We start from the raw sequence: 22234 nt of genomic DNA, 5'->3' as shown, positions 1-22234 counted from the left end.
AATCGTCAAACGATCCAGAAGCAGAAGCACAGCGTTGCCGCCATCATCACGCCCCCTCGTCATCTTCATCACAAATTCGACTCGTAGCACCATCACCACCCTCACAGAATCACCACGACCACCAGCAAGCCGCCATCGCGAGCCTACACCTCATCACCTTCGCATGTCACTCGACCTGCATTAGAAAAACAACAAACGCAAAACCCAATTCCAGGTCCGCGCATCCAATTTCGGAAACCTCCAAACTAGAGAGACGCACAGTTTGGTCATCTTCATCACAACCCATAGAGAAACGCAGCTTGCTCGCAAATTGCAGAAGCCAAACCCAGGAATCGCAAATCGCACACAGAATCGCATAAGCCAAAACGGACTCGCCACCCTCGCCACCGACTGTCCCAACTTGCACCGCCTCCAGGACATTGGCACCAGCCAGATCGGGTTGTTGAGCATCGCGGAGGGGCGTCGCGGAGGAGCTTCGCGGAAGAGCATCGCGGAGGGGCATCGCGGAGGGGCGTCATGGAGGAGCATCGCGAAGGGGCGTCGCGGAGGGGCGTTTAGGAGGGGCATCGAGGAGGGGCGTCGCGGAGGAGCGTCGCGGAGGGTGTCGCAGAGGAGCGTCGCGGAGGGGCGTCACAGATGAGCGTCGTGGAGGGGCGTCGCGGAAGAGCGTCTCTCGAACTATAGTGTGCGGAGGAGCATCTCTCGAACTGCAGTGTGATTCAAAAGCTTGAGGAGGTAGGACTGAGGAGGTGGGCTGTGAGTAGAGAGTAAAGTAGTGTTATGGGTTAAAAGTTAAAAAGGGTAAAAAAGTAAAAAAAAAAGTTTATTTTTGTAATAAAAAGAAGTTGAAAAAAATTGGGGAGGTAGAGGAATGAAATGGGGAAGTAGAGGGAACAACACTCCATCTTCATGCTCCAAGCACATATCAGCAACACGTTCTGCAAGCACACAGTAGCCCACATTGAAACTGAAGTCTAGGACACACGCACATAGGAGTCTACAACATCCAGCAGCATGTGAAGCAGCCCACATTGAATCAAGAGTGCAACAACATCTTCACGACTTTACGCTGCAGTAGGAATTCCACGTGCCACAGCCTAGCTTTGAAGAGGTGTTGATAACGGTTGAAAAACAGTTATTTTCATATGCCATTTGAGACCAAATTACACCCTTTAACACTTAGAATGAGCGTAGAATCAAGTAAAACCCAATAAATGAGTCAGTTGAGAGTCAAAAGCTGTTTTTAGCGATATTATGCTTGTTTTGCATTGTTTTGTAGCGATTTTGATGAAAGTGGAGATTGGGGTTGAAGATGAAGGTCTTAGACTCAAGACAAAGGAAGAAAATTGAAGAAAAGAAGAGTCTAGGAACCACCCAACGGCAAAATTCACCGCTGGGCGGATTTGCGATTAGAGGCAAACCGCCGGGCGGTGAACCCTTGGCACCGGGCGATGGCGCGATTATGGGCAAACCACCGGGCGGCATAAGTGTGACACCGGGCGGTTGTCTGCTGGGCTAGGGCCTGTTTCTGTGACGCTCCTCAGCTATAAATAACTCTGTTACGATTTCATTCTCATTCTTTTGACAGAAGAGGGCGACCAAACCTAATTTTCACTCTTTGGAGAAGATCTCTTGGATGCTTAGGCTCCTTTTCATCCTATCTAGGGTTTGCTCTTCCATTCTTCCATTATTTTTATCTAGGTTCACCATGACAACGGTGAACTAAACCCTTTTGTTGTTGGGGGAAACAATGTAATCTTTTGAAACTCTCTGTTATTGAAAATCTTGTTTATTTATATGATTGTCATATGCTTTGATTATCAATTGTTGGGTTCTCATCTACGCTTAAAGCTTTTATTGTTTAACTCATTCGATAACTATTGTTTGTCTCTATTGATATGGGAACGTACAGTACTGTCATGAACTGGTGAGAAATTCCTTGGTTAATGAAATACCACCTAGGGATAGGGAGGTAGGCCGATCAATTGTTTTTGCTTTTGTTCGGTAATACGTTTCTAATTGCTAAGGGAGGCTAGGGATAGCAAGCTGGTAATTAGTAATAGGCTCTTTTCACCGAGGGATCGGGTTAAGGGTAGGCCAAGAAAGTTTGCATAACAATTAGATAACAAAGAAATTTAATCAAGAGGTGTAGATAAGAGATGGCAGATAAGATGAAATTGTAAACCCCCAACAAATCCATTCATCCATAGTCTTTTTCATTAATTGAATCAAACACATTGCATGTTTATTTTCTGTCTTTGCATTCCACACAATTAATTTGTCTTTACAAGTCTTACGATTTTAATTCACACGAACGATAAGGCCTTTCGAGTCTCTTGGGAAGAATGATATTGGTTTTCCCGATTATATTATTTGGAACGATCTGGTACACTTGCCAATGAGTCAACAGGTGCAAATAGCAGCCTCCTCGGTCCAGCCCTCACGGACTTCCAACAGCAGCAACATCCGTCCAGCAGCTTCATCTCATGCTGCAACCTTTCACCACGATCCAACACCCACGGCCCAGGAGAATGTTTAACAGCTGGTCCACATCAGGAAAACACACACAACCCTAGGTAGATTCCGAGGACAGCCGTCACATTAGGAGGGAAATCACATTCAGCTTCTTTGGTTCAAAATGAACGGTGACGTCCAATAGTAGGGAAGTGCTGCTGTTGCATTTATTTTTCAATCCAAGAGAGACACTATGCATTTACATTTTAGTTGAGAGAATGAAACGGTGATTCAATGGATTTTGGGTGAGGCACGTAGGTGCTTGTGACCAGCCGCTGCATAGAACTTGGCTTTTCTTTTAACGTTTTTCATGGATAATGAGAGAGCATACTTTTCTTTTTTATTGTTTTGCAAACGGTGGAATGGAGAACTTTGATTTATGCGCTGTTGTGAAATTATTTTTAACTTTGCATTGAAGTTTTCATTTAGAGCAATTTAGGAGTTGGAGGTGTCATGGCCTGGGATGAGTTTTAGTATACAATGCGTTTGCTTCTAGAAAAAAAGATTCATCCATCTTTCATTTTAGGACGTCCTAGAATGGGAAGGCACAAGTGGTGAATATTTGTTTTATTCAAGCAACATTTAATCTTTGCATTTAAGAGATGGGAAGAAGCTCACGGATTGCATCTAAGTCACGTCCAACATTCTTTTAGGAGCATGGTATTTGAATTTGTTTTGGGAAGAAGTGTTGGAAATTTCTTTTAGTATTAGTTGCATTTATATATTTTACAAATTAATTTATATTTAGCAATTCTGGGTCATTTTCTTTTACTGTTAGCACATTCTTACTTTGTTGATATGTGTTGGTGGATGACTATAATGTGTACTTTTATGTTCAGCTTAAGTGTTGCATACTTTTATTTCCGCTGCTTGTGTTTGAATTGGTTGACACTTTGTTTCTTTAAATTTCTATTCCAAGCTGCAATGTGCATTTTATTTTTAGCTAAGTGTTTCTTTATTATTTGTTGCATGCTAATTAGTTCACACATCGTGTTTTAGGACCGTTCGGTTTATAGTTTTCGTTCACTATGTTGTCTGATCTGTTCTATTGTGTTGATTTAATTGTGATGTTAGCTTAGGTTAGTCGGGTTGGTCATTAATAAAATTGCTTTGTTTCCTTGAGATTTCTGAACTGTGATTGTATTTGCCACTCTGACTTGGTTAATGTGAAATCTATTTTTGCACTTGGAATTGGGTACACGCTTAGTTCCCAGTTGGTGTGTAGTCTTTGCTTAGTTGATGAAACTGCTTGGTACAAATTGGATTACATGTTAACATTGCGTTCGCTTAGTTCGCTTTTATGAAAGCATGTTTAGCCTTTCCTTAGTTGGTTAACTGTGTTGGATTAGAGGTTTGAGTCACTGCTTTATTTTGTTGATCTATGATTGGAAGCATTGTGATTAAGTTAATGACCAACCGTTTTCATTCTGTCTTTGAAACCGTTTTTAGATCTGTGTTTGCATTTCTGTTTGTGTCAGTGTTTTGATTTTAGTTCATCCACATTCACCACAAACCTTTCACAAACCCCCCCACTTCGTGTTTGACTTATTTCTTGAACCGCAAAATTGGTCCTTGAGAGAGACCTAGGAGTCATTTCCTAGCAATACTGCATTTCTAAATTGCACATTAAATTTTGCATGGGGTGCGACACCCATCAACTAGAATTGGCACTGAGCGGTGGAACTTACTCTTCTTTTATTTCTTTTCTCATCCTTTCTTGAGTCTAAGTCCTCCCTTTTTCACTTCCATCCTTCAATTCTCATCAAATCCTGCCAAAACAATGTAAAAACAAGCATAATATCTCCAAAAACCACCTTTGTCTGTCTTGTGACTAAACTAAGTGTTTTGCATGAATCTAAGCTCATTCTAAGCCATAAAGGGTGTGATTTGATATCAAATTTAAGTATAAAAATAACGGGTTTTAGACCGTTATCACAACCCCAAACTTAGAACATTGCTTGTCCTCAAGCAAACAAGACAAAAACTAGCCTTTCCACCTATCATCAAAATAGTTCAATACTTTCAAAACACATTCTTTCATAACAAGTGATTCCTTAATTTAGCTTTTCAATGAAATCTAATCAAGATGCATACATGCTTCAATTCATTCCAGTTCACATATTGTTCACATAATCACATATTCTCCAACAGATGTTATTTCTATGAATGATCAATCCACTAAGCACAAATGTAATCATGAAATTCATTAATCCTTTCCAAGCAAAGTGTTTCACTCAATCGCTCAAGTGTTTTAGGAGGTCACTCTTCTCTGTACTATCCATCGGTCACATGAAACAAAATTGACATTCATCTAATACAATCAACATCATTACACACAAATGCCATCACAAGGACTTTTTCAAGGCTTATAATGTGGCTGGGCAAACAAGAAACATTGGTTTTTCAGATCACAAAATCCTTGAGTTAAGAGTTATTCACACAGTCATAGTTCAAGCAAAAACTCTCTTTTTACCAATCTCACTCATTTCCAACTTTCCCCTTTTTCTTTTCTTTTACATTAAGTTCACCTTTCATGCTTTTTTCTTTTCTTTTCTTTCTTTTCTCATGATTTTTCATTCAACACTTGAGCTCAATGCCTTTCTTTTGCCTTTCAATTTCCCCCAACAACCCCAAACTTGAACCTTTATCAACACCACAAAATATTTCTCAACCTAACTCAAGGTAAAGATTTTCAAAGCAAGGGTTTTCATCCTGTTTAAGGCTTAGGTTCAAAAAGGGTAGAACATCAAATGTTCCTTTTACTTTGGGCAAAAATTTGGCTAAGTAAGGGCTACCAAAAATGGCCTTGATCATATGACATAAACATGTAATTCAATCAATCATACAGACTCAGGCCATATCATTCATGCTTCCAAATGAATAGCAAATATATCGACAAACATTCTGGAGCTCAAAACCTCACACAACTATGCTCCCTCAACATCTCAAATATCAATCATACATCCTACTTAGCACCATAATCACAATCATAAATCATCATGCATTTGTTCAGACAGCTAGTGAACAATTCACCTGTATATCAACATGTAACACAATCTCAATCATCATCCACATCAAACATCATTAAGCAAACTCATCACGCAATAAAGCCAAGTCAAACCATAGTCAGAAAAGGTGTTCAGGCAAGTACAGACATACCCTACACTACTCAATAAAATCCATCTTAATCTAGAAGTTCAAAGTACAAATGAAAAAGAAAGATAAAATCCTGGGTTTCCTCCCAGTAAGCGCTTGTTTAACATCACGAGCCTGACCCAATAACCTCACGGGTCCACCAACTTCATGACCGTGGAAAGTTGTTCCACTTCTCCTCCCAAGTAATGTTTAAGTCTTTGACCATTCACCACCCAACTTTTTTGTGGATCACTAGCAACTGGGTTTACCAATTCAACTGCTCCACTAGGATGTACATACTTTATTACAAAAGGTCCTGACCATTCAGATTTCAACTTTGCAGGAAATAACTTCAGCCTTGAATTGAATAATAACACCTGTTTCCCAGGGTTGAAAGATCTCTTTATCAACTTCCTGTCATGATAAAATTTTACCTTTTCCTTATAACTCCTAAAAGAATCATATGCATGTAACCGCATCTCTTCAAGCTCCAACAGTTGACTTCTACGTTTGCTTTGGGTTTCATGAGGGTCAAAGTTTAAAAACCTCAAAGCCCACAAAGCTTTATGCTCCATCTCCACTGGCAAGTGTACATGCTTTACCATATACCAACTGAAAAGGTGACAATCCCATGGAAGTCTACATAGCCGTTCTGTATGCCTAGAAAGCATCATCAAGTTTATGCGACCAATCTCTCCTTGAAAAAGCAACTATCTTTTCTAGTATTCTCTTGATCTCCCTATTAGAAACTTCAGCTTGACCATTTGTTTGCAGGTGATAAGGTGCTGCCACTTTATGTCTCACCCATAATGTTAAAGTACCTTTGCAAGCTGAGCATTACAAAAATGAGACACCCCATCACTGATGAGTACCCTTTGATAACGAGTGAAAAACCATTATTTTCATACTTAATTTTGATATTAAATTACACCCTTTATGACTTAGAATTAGCTTGAAATCATGCATTTTTCTTAAGTTAGAGAATAAGAGAGTCAAAGTTGGTTTTCTTGGTTTTATGCTTGGTTTCCCTTGATTTTGTAGGTTTTTGGAATGAATTTAAAGAAAGGTTGAAGATCAAATGGTTGCAGTGCAGAAAAGTCAAATAGAATGCAGAAAGGTCAACCAGTCAACCAGAAAAGTCAACCAGTCAACAAGAAAGTCAACCAGTTGATCAGAATGTTGACCAGAGCGCCGAGGGCCACCGGTGAGCGGTAATGAGCGTTAAGCGCCAGTTCTGGACCAGTTTTTCACTATTTTTCTTTTGGAGACACCGTTGAGCGTCTCACGTGAGTGTCGGCCACTGCTGAGCGGTAAAATGAGCATTCAGCGGTCTACGATTATGAGGCAAACCGCTAAGCGACAAAATTGAGTGTTGAGCGCTTAAATGATGGGTCTGGGCTTAAATTCTGTTACTTTTATGCGCTATAAATAGACCTAGTGTGATTCTCAAAGCAATCTTTTGGCAAGCAAAGACGTCCAGAGCACTTCTACACTCTTTGGAGGAGATTTCTTGGATGCTTAGGCTCCAATTCATCAAATCTAGGGTTTACTATTCCATTCTTTCATTTAATTCCATCTAGTTTCATCATGTCTATGGTAAACTATATCCTTTGTTGTTGGGGAACAATATAATCTTTTGAGACTCTCTTATATTGAAATTCTTGTTTTATTCATATGCTTGCATATGCTTATATTATCAATTTTTGGGTTTCTTATCTATGCTTAATGCTTTTATTGTTTAACTTATTCGGTAAGAAGATATTTGCCTTTGTCAATACGGGAACGTACGGGGAAGTCATTAACTGATAGGGAATTCCTTGATTAAGCAATACTGCCTAGAGAAAGGGGTAGGACGATCAATTGTATTTTGCTTCTGTACTTTAATGCATTATTAATTACTCAAGGAGACTAGAGATAGTAAACTAGTAATTAATAGTAGGCTCTTTTTGCCAAGGAATTGGGTTTAGGGTAGGCTAATAAAGTTTGCATGACAATTGGATAATAAAGCGAATTAAATAAGAAGAGTAGATATAATAGGGCGGATAAGATGAAATTGTAAACCCCAACAAATCCCTTCATCCATATCTTTTCTTTGCCAATTGATTCACTTGCATTTGCATGTTTATTTTCGTTTTGCATTCACACCACAAAATTGTTTTCTTTTCAAGTCTTATAAGATCAATTTACATGAAAGATAAGGCCTAAGAGTCCTTTGGGAGAACGATACTCGGACTTATCGTTTTATTACTACTTGATAACGATCTGGTACACTTGGTAGGGGCTTAACACCCTGGGAGTTCCAACATGTGAAAATATTTGCGTTTTTAAAAATTTGATCACAGTATTGGCATCATTCTTAGGGCATGCTAGAGCTTCAACCCATTTACTCACATAATCAACCGCCACGAATATATATTCATTATTAAAAGATGGTGGAAAAGGCCCAACAAAATCAATACCCGAGCAATCAAAACTTCAACTTCCAAAATGCCTTGTAACGACATCTCATACCGTCTTGAAATAGCCCCTGTCCTTTGACACCTGTCACAATTTCTGGCATGATTATGAGCATCTTTAAACATAGTAGGCCAATAAAATCCTGACTGAAGAATTTTTGCAGTAGTTCGTTCTCCATTATAATGACCTCCATAAGGGGAATTATGACAATGCCAAAGAATTCCTTCTGCTTCTTCTTTCGTTACACATCTTCTCAAAAGATTATTCGCTCCAATCTTGAATAAATACGGATCATCCCATATGAATTGCTTAGCATCATGTAAAAGCTTCTTCTTTTGTTGCCAATTCAATTCTTCTGGAACAACACCTGCAGCTTTAAAATTAGCCATATCAGCAAGCCATGGCCTTTGTTGAATATACAAGAGAGTTTCATCTGAAAAAGACTCCCAGATTTCCTTCTCCTTGCTTGTTACTTCATTGTTGACTAGTCGAGATAAGTGATCAACAATTAAATTTTCACTTCCCTTTTTATCACGAATCTCTACATCAAACTCTTGTAACAAAAGCACCCATCTAATTAACCAAGTCTTTGAATCTGGCTTTGTCAATAAGTACTTTATAGTCGCATGATCCGTATAAATAATCATTTTAGATCCAATAAGATAAGATCTAACCTTCTCCAATGCATAGACTATAGCCAAAAATTCTTTCTCCATAGTGGCATAATTCAATTGAGCTTCATTCAAGACTTTAGTAGCATAGTAAATTGCATGAAATACCTTTTCTCTTCTTTGACCCAACACAGCACCTATGGCATAGTCACTAGCATCACACATTAGCTCAAAATCTTTACTCTAATCTTGGGCTACAATCACTAGAGCAGAAATCAAGCTTTTCTTTAAGATATTAAAAGCTTGCACACATTCCTAACTCATCACAAATGGCGTGTCCTTAACAAGCAAATTACTCAATGGCTTAGCAATCTTTGAGAAGTCTTTAATAAACCTCTTATAGAACCCAACATGACCTAAGAAACTCCGAATTCCTTTCACATTTGCCGGTGGTGGAAGTTTTTCAATAACCTCCACTTTTGCTTTATCCACTTCAATCCCCCTGGCTGAAATCTTATGTCCCAAAACAATTCCTTCCATCACCATGAAATGACATTTCTCCCAATTCAAAACAAGATTTGTTTGAACACATCTTTTAAGAACGACATCCAGGTTGATCAAACACCTTTGAAAGGAATCTCCAAACACTGAAAAATCATCCATGAAGACTTCTATGCTTTTCTCCATAAAATTTGCAAAGATTGCCTACATACACCTCTGAAATGTGGTTGGGGCATTACATAGTCCAAATGGCATTTTTCTATAGGCAAATACGCCAAAAGGACATGTAAAGGTTGTCTTTTCTTGATCCTCGAGATCCACCACAATTTGATTATATCCAGAATAACCGTCTAGGAAGCAATAATAGGCTTGTCCAGCCAATCTTTCTAACATTTGGTCCATAAAAGGTAAAGGAAAATCATCTTTCCTGGTAGCTATATTAACTTCCTGTAATCAATACACATCTGCCACCCAATAACTGTCCTTGTAGGGATAAGCTCATTTTTTCATTATCAATCACCGTCATCCCCCCTTTCTTTGGAACCACTTGTATTGGACTCACCCATTTACTATCAGAAATTGGATAAATAATACCAGCTTCCAATAGCTTCAATACTTCCTTCCTCACGACCTCTTTCATAACAGGATTAAGTCTCCTCTGTGGTTGAGCTACTGGCCTATAATCCTCCTCCATAAGAATTCTGTGCATACAATACGTGGGACTTATACCCTTAAGATCTGAAATTGGCCAGCTTATAGCACCTTTATTTGTTTTCAAAACTTCCACTAACTTCTCTTCTTCTTTTGGGGATAATGAACTACTAATAGTAACTGGATTTCCTCGATTATCTTCCAAAAACACATATTTCAAATGTGGTGGCAACTCTTTCAATTCAATCTTGCTTTCTTTAACTTTCTCTTTGGGCTCAATGTTTTCAAAGCTATCCTTTTCTGCTGGAATTTCTTTTGTTGCCTTCAAATCCCGAACACAATCTTCAATCACTTTATCCTCTTCTTCATTTAAATCTTCACATTCATTAATAAGAGTTCTTTCCAGTAAAGATGCATCACGCACTCGATTCCCTTACATCATACAGAGTTCTTCCACAATGTCTACTTGAAAGCATGATTTATCATCTTTAAGATGTGACATTGCTTGAAAAACATCAAAATCAACCCATTCATCTTGTACTCTGACTTTAAGTTTTTCATTTTCTACATCAATCACAATCCTGACCGTCTTCATAAAAGGTCTTCCAAGAATCAAAGGTGCATCTACATTCTCCTCCATCTCCATTATGACAAAATCCACTGGGAACAAGAATTTATCCACCTTTACTATTACATCTTCAGCCACTTCATATGGATATTTGAGAGATTTGTCTGCCAATTGAAGAGTCATCCTTGTTGGCTTTAGTTCTAATCCTTTAATTATTTTGAACATAGAAAGAGGCATTAGATTACTGCTAGCTCCCAAGTCAATTAAAGCTTTTCCAACTTCTAACTCTGCAATGGTACATGGAATAGTAAAACTCCCTAGATCTTGTAATTTAGGAGGTAACATCTTCTGTATGACTGCACTACAATTTCCTTGTACCTCAATAGTTTCCTTCTCAAAATATTTTCTTTTCTTCATGAGAAGTTCCTTAAAAATTTTTGCATATGACAGTATTTGCTGAAGTGCCTCAGAAAATGGTATGGTGATTTCCAACTTCTTAAACATCTCCATAAATCGCTCAATCTATTTTTCTTTCTCCTTCCTTGAGTATGTCTTTGGATAAGGAAGGGGTTTTTCATACTCTCATTCTTTTGATTTTTCAACCTCTTCTTTTTGTATCTCTCCCTCAACTCTCATTTTTTTTACTCTTTGCACTTTCTTCTTCCTCTCTTTTCTCCCTCTGATCACTCTTTTTTTCTTTACTCTCTTTTTCTTTTTCTTTTCTCTCAATTTTTCTCTCTTCTAACACTCTTCCACTCCTAGTAACAACAGTCTCACATGCTTCTCTTACAACACTACTTTCATTCCTCTCACCACCATGCTCTTCCATCCTAATATTCCTGTCATCCAAAATTTTAATATAGAATACACTTCTATTTATAACTTGCCGAAAGAACTCTTCAGACTCTATATTTTCTTTGATTGGCATGATTTATGACTGCTTTGGAATCCTTAAAGCTTTTCTAATTTCTTGCAGCAATAAAGACAATTTTTGTATAATTGTCTCCAAGTGTTGATTAATCATCTTTTTCTGCTCTAATATAGCATTGTGATATTGTAACATTGAAACGTCCTGCTGTTGGATAAAATCAGTATTGCCACTGCTCATCTCATTATTTGTAGCCGCCATATTCTCGATCAACTCATAAGCTTCATCAACAGTACTATTCTGAATATTTCCTCCTGCTGCAGCATTCAAAATAAGATTTGACTGTAAGTTAAGACCTCCCAAAAATGTAAGAACTAATGTCGTTCTATCTGATGAAGGTTGAAAAACACTTATTTTCATATGTCATTCTAGACCAAATTACGCCCTTTACTACTTCGAATGAGCTTAGAATCAAGCAAAACTCAATGAATGAGTCTGTAGAGAGTCAAAAGCTGTTTTTAGCGATATTATGCTTGTTTTGCATTGTTTTGTAGCATTTCTGAGAAACTGAAGAATGGAGTTGAAGATAGAGGTCGTAGACTCAAGAAAAGAGAAGAAAATTGAACAATTGAAGAGTCGACGCACCGCCCGGCGGCAAATTCCACCGCCGGGCGGTCCAGGGCGAGGAGTAGGCACCTGGCGTTGGCGTTGGGCGGATTTGCGATTTGAGGGAAATCGCCGGGCGGTAGACCCCTACCGCCGGGCGGTACTGCGATTTGTGGGAAACCGCCGGGCGCCACCCTTAAATCGTCGGGCGATTGTCTGCTGGGCTTGGGCCTGTTTTCTATTGCGCTCCTCATCTATATATAGCCCTATTGCGAGTTTAGATGTATTCTTTTGACAGAAGGGGGCGGCCAAACCTAATTTCACTCTCTGGAGAGGATCTCTTGGATGCTTAGGCTCCTTTTCATCTTTTCTAGGGTTTGTTCTTCCATTCTTCATCCATTTTTCATCTAGTTTCACCATGTCAATGGTGAACTAAACCCTATTGTTGTTGGGGGAAACAATGTAATCTTTTGGTACTCTCTTTTATTGAAACTCTTGATTATTTATATGGTTTCCATATGCTTTGATTCTTAATTGTTGGGTTCTTATCTGTGCTTAATGCTTTTATCGTTTAACTCATTCGATAACTGATGTTTGTCTTTATTGATACGGGGACGTACGGTAATGTCATGAACTGGTGAGTAATTTCTTGATTTTGCAATACCACCTAGGGATAGGGGTAGGACGATCAATTGCTTTTAACTTTTGCTCTATAATGCTGTATTAATTGCTAGGGGAGGCTAGGGATAGAAAGCCAGTAATTATTATTAGGCTCTTTTCGCCGAGGGATCGTGTTAAGGGTAGGCTAGGAAAGTTGCATGACAATTAATTAATCAAGCTAATAATTCAAGAGGAGTAAATAAGAGAGAACGGATTAGATGAAATTGTAAACCCCCAACAACTCCATTNATCCATTGTTTTCTTCTTGTTAATTGAATCAATCTCTTTTACATGTTTATATTTTATTCGCACATCCAATTAATTAATTCTTATTTTCAAGTCTTACGATTTTAATTCACACGAACGATAAGGCCTTTCGAGTCTCTTGGGAAAACGATACTTGGACTTACCATTTATTATTACTTGATACGATTTGGTACGTTTGCCAACCCGTTAACACTATCAAACCCATGAACAAATGTCTTTCTTAGCAAGCTTTTGAACCTATCCCATGCCTGTCCAAGAGTTTCCTCCATCCCCTGCCTGAAGGAAGAAATCTCCAGCTTTCCTTGACTAATTTTCGACTGCGGAAAATACTTATTCAGAAATTTGGACGCCACAGTCTTCCATGTTGTGAAGCTTCCTTCTGGCAAGGAATGTAACCACAACTTAGCGTTGCCTCCTAGTGAAAAGGGGAACAAATTGAGTTTGATCCTATCGTTTGAAACTCTAGTCCTCTTTATTGTATTACAAATTTCAATGAACATTGTCAAATGATCATATGGATTCTCATTTGACAGCCCATGAAATTGGTTGCTCTGCACCAGATGGATTAAAGCAGGATTCATCACCATGTTAGTTGTGTTGTCCCTTGGGATGGCAATACTATTAAAGTGAAACGGGCCAACAACATTTGACGCATCTGCAAGTGTACGTCTAGGAGGAGCTTGCTCTGCCATCTCTTTTGTCCTTTGCGAAGATGCCTCTAGTGAGGGTTGTAATAGCCTTTTAGGAGAAGGGGATAACTCTCTAGACGGACGTCTAACTTTCCTTCCCCTCCTATCACTCAATCCTTCGAGAAGAGATTGACTTTTCTTGCTTCTAGTTTGAACTACTTCCTGCATACACAAGAAACAAAACCCTTAAAAGCACTTTTTATAAAAATAAAAATAAAAATAAAACAAAATATATACAAAGTCAAATTTAATCGATTTGAAAAGTTAAACCACGAGTCCCCGATAATGACGCCAAAAACTTGTTAACACTCTGGCAAGTGTACCAGATCGTTTCCCAAGGGACTCTTAGGCCTTATCTTTCATGTAAATTGATTTCATATGACTTGAAAGAAGAATAATTTTGTAGTGTTAATGCAAAACTAAATTTAAACATGCAAATGCAAATGAAATCAATTGGCAAATAAAAGATATGAAAGAATGGAGTTGTTGGGGTTTACAATTTCGTCCTTATCCACCCTTCTATATCGACTTTTCTTATTAAATTTTCTTTATTATCAATGTCATGCAACTTTCTAGATTACTCAATACTCGATTCCTCGACGAAGAGAGCCTATTACCAATTACTAGTTTGCCATTCCTAGTTGATGGGTGTCGCGGCCCATACAAATTTGATGTGCATTAAAAATGCAGTATAGTGCTAGGGGATGACCCCTAGGTCGTCTCTCAAGGACCAACTGCGGTTCAGAATCAAGTCAAACACGAAGTGGGGGGGGGGGGTTGTGAAAGGTTTGCGTGGTGAATGTGGAAAAATTAAAATGAAATTAAAACAGTAAAAACGAAACTGCTATAGTAAATACGAAAATTCACGTTGGAACTGGGCAGCTCTGACCTTTGCTCAATGCTAAACCCAATACTAGAGTAAACAAATATCTAAACACAGTTAAAACTATCAATTGCAAAACTAATTTAAAGAAAGGAAAAACAACTAAACTACAATTCAAACTTATTTAAAGAAAGGAAAAACAACTAACCAACATTCATGCTTCCGGAAACAACATTCCAAGCTTTCAAAATATTCCAAGAAAAAATTGCCAAGTGAAGAGTGCGGCTGCCAACAAAATGGAGATAAGCTCCTTCTAAAAGAAAATGAAAAATATGCTTCCTAAACTTAAATCATCCTAGGCCGAGACTTGGCAGCAGGTGGATAAAACTTCTATCAAAAGTGCATAACCCAATTTAAAATCATGGACAAACAACAAAAGAAAGGAGAATAAAATTACCACCACATGCTGGAATATATTTAAATGAAATAAAATGCAACAAGTGTGATGGCTCTCAAATCTCTGATTCAATCATTCCAGCCAACACACCACTTTCTCCAATTAACATTCAAAACCAAGACTTAATGTAAGTGGCGGCTGCATCACTTTTTGTCATTCAGCAAAGATTAAAAAGAAAACATTATGCAAAGAGGTGAGCTTTCTCCAATTAAAAATAAAAGCTATTCATTGGTGACGTCTTCTCCCAGGAAAAGAAATTGAATGCACTTTTTCTTAAGCAAATGAAAGCAGTCATCTCAACAACAGTAACAGCGTTTGCAAGAAATAAAAAAAAGGAAAGTGTGCTCTTCAAATGCTAAAAACAAGGAAGCCAAAATGAAGGTGGCGGCTGGGATCTCCCGAAACGTTGCAGCCCCCAAGAGAAAAGTTGAAGATGTGTTACGGCTGAAGGGGATGTTGCCTCTCTAGGATTGTGTGTCTTAAATTGGGTGGGGTCCACCCTAAAGCCCTAGGATGACAAGTGTCCCACAAAGTTGGGCTTCTACAAAATTGCCACTATAGCCCATGATGCAAAGAGTTTGTCTAAAAAGTTCTAACAATTAAAATTACAATACAATTAAAATTTAAAAAGTCTAAATGAAGAGTCTTGAATTTATTTTGTCTCCTCCAAATGTCCCAACTTGTGTTTCCAAAATTTTCCCTGAAAATAATAATGCAAATAATTAGCTCAGAAAATTCAAATTAATTAAAATTAGAATTTCCGGTCAAATTAAGCACTATTAGCGAAAACGGGAAAATACCGGACATATAAACACAATTCCCTGATTAAATTCGGTACAATAAGCTAAGTGAAATCAATAAAATATCGACTCATCACTAGTCTCCCTAGTAATTACCAATGCATTAAGTACAGAAGCTTAGAGCAATTGACCATCCTACTCCTATTCCTAGGCAATATTTCATAATCAAGAGAATTCCTATCAGTTCTAGATTTCTCCGTACGTTCCCTTATCGACAAAATTAAATATCATGACACCGAATGAGTTAAATGATGTAAGCATTAACATCAGAAAAGAAAATCCAAACAATTGATAATACATGCATATGAATAAAATAAGAATTTCAATATAAGAGAGTTTCAAAAGGATTACATTGTTCCCCAACAAGAAAGGGTTTAGTTCACCATAGACATGGTGAAACTAGATGGAATTAATGGATAAGATGAAAGACTAAACCCTAGAATTGATAAATTGGAGCCTAAGCATCCAAGAAACCGCCTCCAAGGAGTGCAGAAAGTGCTCTGAAGTCTTCCTCTGCGAAAAAATTACCCTAAGGGTCGCACTGGGTCTATTGATAACACAGAAAAGTAACAGAATTTCGGCCCAGGCCCATCATTTAGGCGCTCATCGCTCATTTGACCGCTCAGCGGTAGCCCCCATAATTGCAGGACGCTCAACGATGGAACATGGCGCTCAGTGCTGGGTCTCAGAATCGCAGGACGCTCAGCGTCACCGGTCAGGAATCAAATAGTGGCGTCCTCCTCGAAGCTGGCGCTCAGTGCTAGAATTGGCGCTGAGCGGTGGACCTTACTCTTCTTTTGTTTCTTTTCTCATCCTCTCTTGAGTCTAATTCCTCCCTTTTTCACTTCCATCCTTCAATTCTCATCAAATCCTGCCAAGACAATGTAAAAACAAGCATAATATCTCCAAAAAACCACTTTTGACTCTTTTGTGACTAAACTAAGTGTTTTGCATGATTCTAAGCTCATTCTTAGCCATAAAGGGTGTGATTTGATATCAAATTTAAGTATAAAAATAACGCTTTTAGATCGTTATCAACATCCTTGAAGACTGTTGTATTGTACGTGTTGTACAGGGATAGACTCGTGGAGTTTGGTTCACTTTGAGGACTGTTGAAAGTAGTGATTGGCGGATTGCAGGATAGGGGACATCTTGCGGCAAGTCTTGATTTTTTGTTGCCTATATTTTGGTTAAGGGTTATAGAGGACATTTATATTTTTGACGTGAAGGTCTTCTATAAATTCCTTGTTGTAAAAACCGCAACCATTATAGTGCATTTACTTCCTGGGTTGGAAGGACACTGGATGTAGGCATTGTTGGCCGAACCAGTACAAAAACCAGTGTTTGATTTTCTCTATCCCTGCACTTTTACTTTACAGTCGACTTTACTTCTAGCTCAGTTAATTACGTTTTTCCACTGCATACAAATTTTCATTACTTTGTTTTCAAGATTGTGAAAAGATTTTGTTTTTGATAAACCACCAATTCACCCCCTCTTGGTGTAAAAAGAAGCCTACCTATTTTCCAACAATATTTTAGTCTTTAACAATATATTTTTCCTACCCATACACATTAGATTAGATACTACAACACCTTGCAAGGAATACAAGTAATTACACCATTCCCTATTCATATTTAAACACATACCTTTTCTTTTCAAGCTCACCAAGGGATATAAGATTGTGTTTCAAGTTAGGTATAAACCAAACTTCATCAAGCCCTCTTTTAATTTCATTGTGTAGATGAAACTTTATGGTTCCAACTCAAGCATATTGTAAACTTTTCAAAGTTGTTAGTCATATTATTTCTCTCATAATATAACCTTTTAGTGTAATACTCATTCTTGAAATGGACACATATGATACTCAGATATTCACTATTGGGAGACCTTAACTTTCACCTCCTTCTACCTCTTCCAATGAACTTTCACACGTCATGTATAAGTTGAACAAATCCTCTTATTTAGTTAATTTTAGGATCCTATAATTACAAGATAGCTATCAAAATTAACTTTCATAAAATATTAATTAAGAACTTCAAACACATGTACAATATTTGTAAAACAAAATATTAATACATTAACCATTGTAGATGCTTTGGTAGAGGCTATAAGGACTAGATGTGTTATTACAATTATCAACTAGACGATCATAGGAAGCTAGACAATTTAGGAAACCTTATGATAAGACTTTACATAACCAAATTTCATAATGACTCTTTACAAATAATCATGTATATTTTAAACTATGTATCCAAGAATTATGTGTTGTTATATCAAATTATAGTATAAGAACTACATACAAGCTATAAGACTATGTACTTTTCTTCCTCTTGTTATCTGAAAGAGGTGGAGGTCTCAACAACATCACTAGTTTAGTGAACTTTCCAATGGTCACTAGTGCAAAAATGCTGATTAACATCACCCCTTAGATGTCGGTTAGGGGTAAGCTCGACGTATATTGATGTCAGTGAGGATGGGCCCCAACTTCTATAATCCTTTATACGTCAGGGTTGTCCTAACTAACGTCTATATATCTGACAGGTGAATGAAAAGTCATTTCTTTGAGACATATAGACGTCCGTTAGGAGGGGCCCCGACGTCTATCTGACGGAAATTAATGGCTTTTCAGCAACTTATCAAACTATAGACATTAGTTAGGGCAGCCCTGACGTCTATATGTCTACGGGGCAGGTGAAAAGTCATTCCTTTCCGTCATATAGACATCGGATCCCATCAAACTGACGTCTATATGGTGGACATCAATGGTTATTCACCTACCTGTAGTCCTATAAACGTCAGGTAAGAGATAGCCAACGTCTATATGTCTGTCAGGCAGGTGAAAAGTCATTCCCTTCCGTCATGTAGACGTTGGATGCCTCCTGACGGACGTCTTTAATCGTATATAGACATCGGTGGCCATAGTAGTCGACGTCTATAAGCCCCGCAAATATTAATTTTTAAATCAGAAAGACTTCGAATTAGTGAGTTAACTGACGTCTTTTACGTTATAGACGTCCGGGTCGTGTACAACCGATGTCGGATTTCTTTTAAAAACAGAGATTGCGAACCAGCAGTTTCACGCACTTCATCGTCTTCCTTTGCTTTTCTCTCTGCTCCTTTGGATTTACAAGTGCGTTTAATCTCTTTTGATATGGTTAGACTTGCTTTTAATCCAATTAAAGTAATCTTTGATGTATTATCTTTTATTTGAACCGATTAAAATGTGTTTTCGTTGTGTTTTGGTGCGGTTTTTTCTTGTGTCTATGGGTAGCGTAGTGCACCTTCTCCCTTTGCTAGTTTCCTCCTAAGAAAAACTTACGTCTTTTGGATATCTCATGGCATTCCAACCCAAAGATGAACCTGGGTCATTGCATAGAGCCATTCCCACCGCCATTGAAAAAGAAAACGGTGAGAATACGACCGTATTCTTTTTTCGTTGGCAGTCGGAGTGGACCTAGGCAACGACTGAGGTTCGTCTTTGGGTTGAAATGCCATGAGAAATCCAAAAGACACAATTTTTTCTTTTGAGGAAACTAGCAAAGGAAGGAGGTGCTACTATGCTACCCAAAGACACGAAAAAAACCGCATCAAAACGCAACACATCATATACTTCAGTTCATGTAATGACAGACATCTATAGTGCCCATAGACGACGGCTAATGTAATGACTGACGTCTAGAGTGCCCATAGACGTCGGTTAATGCAATGTTAACGGCTTTATAAACGTCGGACGTGTCACTAAACCGACGTTTAGGGCTGCCCTTAGACGTCGGTTAGTGTAATGTATGATGTCTTTATAGACATCGAGCTTTGGCCTTAACCGACGTCTATAATGACGTCGCACATGCAGAAAAACGATGTCCCATTAACGTCACCGGTAATGACGTCGGTTCCTGATGTGACGTCAAATGCCCAAAATAACCGACGTCTAAAGCCCTTTCTGTTCTAATGGGTGTTTGAGAGAAGTAGAAGACAATTATTCTATCTATATTGGTGGAGAAAGGGCTTGAAAAATTTGTAGTTTAGAGACATGTTGAAGGATTAACAAACACAACATGTTTTGTGCATTTTCTCTATCCAAAAGGTTTCCACATTTGTTTTTCTTATTATCCTCCGCCATACTTACCGAATATGGATTACTGCAGACCACACAGTTAGTGTTTCCACCATCATAGAGACGAAAAGAAAAAAAAAAAAAAACCTTCCGCAAAAATTGCATTACTTAAGTAAAACTTTATTCATTATTTGGGAAAAATTCTAGTCAAGAGCAAGGGTTAAATTGTAGTTCTATTTCTGCTTGACTGAAAACAAAGGTTGAGTTTCAATGAGAGAAAAATCTTTTGGTTGAGAAAAAATGAGACAAAATCTTTCACTTAAATGAAAATATCATAAAATCAACTTCCTACAACAAAGTTAAGTGTGTTTTCAAAAAATTTAGGCAAAATCACATTAACAAATACAACCTTCAAAAAAATTCAAAATAATCAATACAACCATAATATGTTCAAATATCAATCTTCACTCATTTTAATTCAACCTGAATAATCTCAACCATATTAAAAAATTTAGTTTAAGTAACTTCGAACATAATGTAGCCAGTACATCACCATCTTAATGATAATATCAAATTCAAAGAATTCTAAAACCATAAATAATATTCTTATAAAATTTCAAACATTCAAATATTTTTTAAACAAAAAAATAATCGCTGCATAATTCAAGATATTGCAACAAGTCACCTGATAATTTATTCCAAGGTTTAAAAAAAATATAAATAACTTCCCTTGTTTGTTTTGTACTTTTAAGTTTCTTCGAACTCAACCAAGAGAAATACTAAAAATCTAGAGTCACCGTACAAAATATCCAAACATAGCAAAAATTTAGTATAAGATTAATCAAAATGAGAAAATCACTTTTATCAACTAACCTCGTCAAGATGAATGAGAAATTGAAAAGAAAATTAAAATAATAAAGAGTTTTCCAAATAATTAGGAACTTATTATGAAAATTGATAGTTAAAATATGGATCCTTAGTTCTCTAACAAATACGATGTGTGGTCATACTCTAGAAGAGATTATAATTGGAGGAATGGAATTAGAAAGAAGGTAGAGAGGAATTATAGAGAAAAAGAAATTAATCCAATAGAAGAGTGGAAGTGGGATTTTACAAATTAATTTTTAATTCATAGTATTCATTTTAACGTATAATATACAGCATCATGATATTTTGACCGCTTCTTTTAACAATTTTTTTTTACAACAAAATATGTATCATCATTTTATTAGTTTATTTGAATTAATGTTTAAAAAAATATTTGAAATGTATCAATTACAAATTATCACGACGTTGTAAAAAAATTATTAAAAAAATATTGTTAAAAGAATTTTTTCCTAGTATATATTATGGTGGATAAAAAACAACTTATTCTATTGTTTCTTTTTTACTGATTTGCCTCTGGTGACACCGTTGAATTAGTCTTTGGAGCATCAATTTTGACTACTTTTCAAACAACTATCATCATCATATCACTACCAAAAAATTATGAACAGAACTGGTGCCGTACTAAATTGAAGTACGCATTTGTAATGAGTGTACAACTTTCAAAACTCTCTTCTTCAAAACATGAAAACTATCAAGAAGACACAACCTCTGTCTTTTTCTTTTCCTTCCATTCTAAACCTATAAATCTACACGGTGAAAACCGAACCTTGTACTCCGAAATGGTATCAAGCCTAGGTGACCAAACCTGGTCCTTGGACTTGACAAGCATTTGATAGTGTTTTTTCAACTCGGGAGTGCTGCACAGAAAGTTGTTGTGAGTGGTGGTGGGGTTGGATCTTTTACCTCTATTGATGAGCATTGTGATGAACTGAGGCATGACCTTTATGAGTACCGTTCCGTTGGACCCTTTCATGTACTCAAAAACGCATTCCCCAAATTTGATAGTGGCCTTGTTAGGGGATGATCCCAAGGACAAAAGTGAAGAGACAGAAAGGGTTTTGCATGTGAAGAACTGAATGGGAAGAACGAAATAGGCTTCACCTACCATCAACTCATCCTCTAATGCTAAAGCAGGAATTGGGTGTCCTATGAAGAAGGAATCTGCATGGCAAACAACCTTATCTGGGAACTCAAACATGATCTCACCAGCCACGTGCTTACCCTTCAGACATCTCGTGCTACCATCCCAGAATATAAGTTTCGATGACAACAATGATTGTGATGATCTTTTCTGGTGAAAGCATGCAGTCACAGCTGCATTTCCCATTGTACTACGGATGGAACAAATCTTGAGAATATGATTGTGTTGTTTTTCTGTGTTGAGAACGATGAATATTATACAAAGGGATGGATGATATACACGGTGAAGGAAACAGTTGACTTTCAGTAAAGTTGACTTTGATGAAGTCTATAAGTGTTGTTTTTCTGTGGAATGCGTGGAGGGGTCGGTGTGGTCAGGTCAGCTATGCCGGCTTTCAACATTTTAAATTTGTTTCTTCTTCCGTAGTTGTTATACTCTTGTTTAAGAATTGCCTTCATATTTATTCTGCTATTATTTTCAAACTAAATTAAAACAAGCTACTGTGATGAAGTCTATAATTATGTGTATAATTACGACTAATAA

General features: G+C 37.5%; 1 protein-coding gene across 1 annotated transcript; it reads right to left on the bottom strand.

Annotated features, from left to right (window-relative positions):
- Positions 1-21053: 21053 nt before the first annotated feature.
- Positions 21054-22025, bottom strand: LOC106753039. The gene has a single exon (XM_014634819.2). It carries the CDS (start codon positions 21875-21877, stop codon positions 21242-21244), a length of 636 nt encoding a protein of 211 aa, XP_014490305.1. The 5' UTR covers positions 21878-22025; the 3' UTR covers positions 21054-21241.
- Positions 22026-22234: the final 209 nt, after the last annotated feature.

The sequence above is a fragment of the Vigna radiata genome, unplaced genomic scaffold (genome assembly GCF_000741045.1).
Source record: "Vigna radiata var. radiata cultivar VC1973A unplaced genomic scaffold, Vradiata_ver6 scaffold_95, whole genome shotgun sequence".
NCBI classification, from domain to species: domain Eukaryota; kingdom Viridiplantae; phylum Streptophyta; class Magnoliopsida; order Fabales; family Fabaceae; genus Vigna; species Vigna radiata.
This window is presented reverse-complemented; position numbering and strand designations above follow the sequence as displayed.